The 544-nt window shown below is 27.9% G+C and overlaps 1 protein-coding gene across 1 annotated transcript in view; it reads left to right on the top strand.

The window, feature by feature from the left end:
• The first annotated feature begins 212 nt into the window (after window positions 1-212).
• Window positions 213-544, top strand: part of LOC106879286 (U3 small nucleolar ribonucleoprotein protein IMP4) — an 11541-nt gene continuing 11209 nt past the window's right edge. Inside the window, exon 1 of the mRNA XM_014928781.2 lies at window positions 213-300. Coding sequence (XP_014784267.1) covers window positions 298-300 — 3 coding nt within the window. The 5' untranslated portion in view covers window positions 213-297. The remainder of the gene's footprint in view (window positions 301-544) is intronic.

Genomic DNA, 544 nt, shown 5'->3' with positions numbered 1-544 from the left:
AGATAAGAATTGTGACTTTTTTTGTTTTTAGAAATGTGACTAAAGAAAAATTAAAAGTGATATAAATTGTGTTATAAGATAAAGTAGAGACTGAAATTTCTTTCTACTCCAGAATGTCGAGATATTAAGTAGTGAGTCCTACTATGTTAGCCTCTATATATTCTCGTCTGCATTAAAATACACTATTTTCATTTTTATTCCAATTGGATTCTTTTCAGTGTCGGGCTTCGATATATAGAGTTACTTCCCTCTTTCCACTCTTCTCTTTTCACCACGTGTTTTCATCTCTAAGTCAACATGGTGAGTTGTTTCAATATTATTTTTACAATAATTTAATATATTCTAATGATCCTTACATGTATATTTCATATATATTCTACATTTCCTTATGTAAACTGTAACTTTAAATCTAAAGTATCGACTTTATATTCCAGATCTTCTCGTTCAACTTCTATTTTTGTTCGATTTATTTGTTCCATTTAGAAATTTTATTCTCTTTCTACATACTCTCAGTTTTAGCCAATTCCTTATGTATTTTCTCATA

This window comes from Octopus bimaculoides, chromosome 9, assembly GCF_001194135.2.
Source record: "Octopus bimaculoides isolate UCB-OBI-ISO-001 chromosome 9, ASM119413v2, whole genome shotgun sequence".
NCBI lineage: Eukaryota > Metazoa > Mollusca > Cephalopoda > Octopoda > Octopodidae > Octopus > Octopus bimaculoides.
This window is presented reverse-complemented; position numbering and strand designations above follow the sequence as displayed.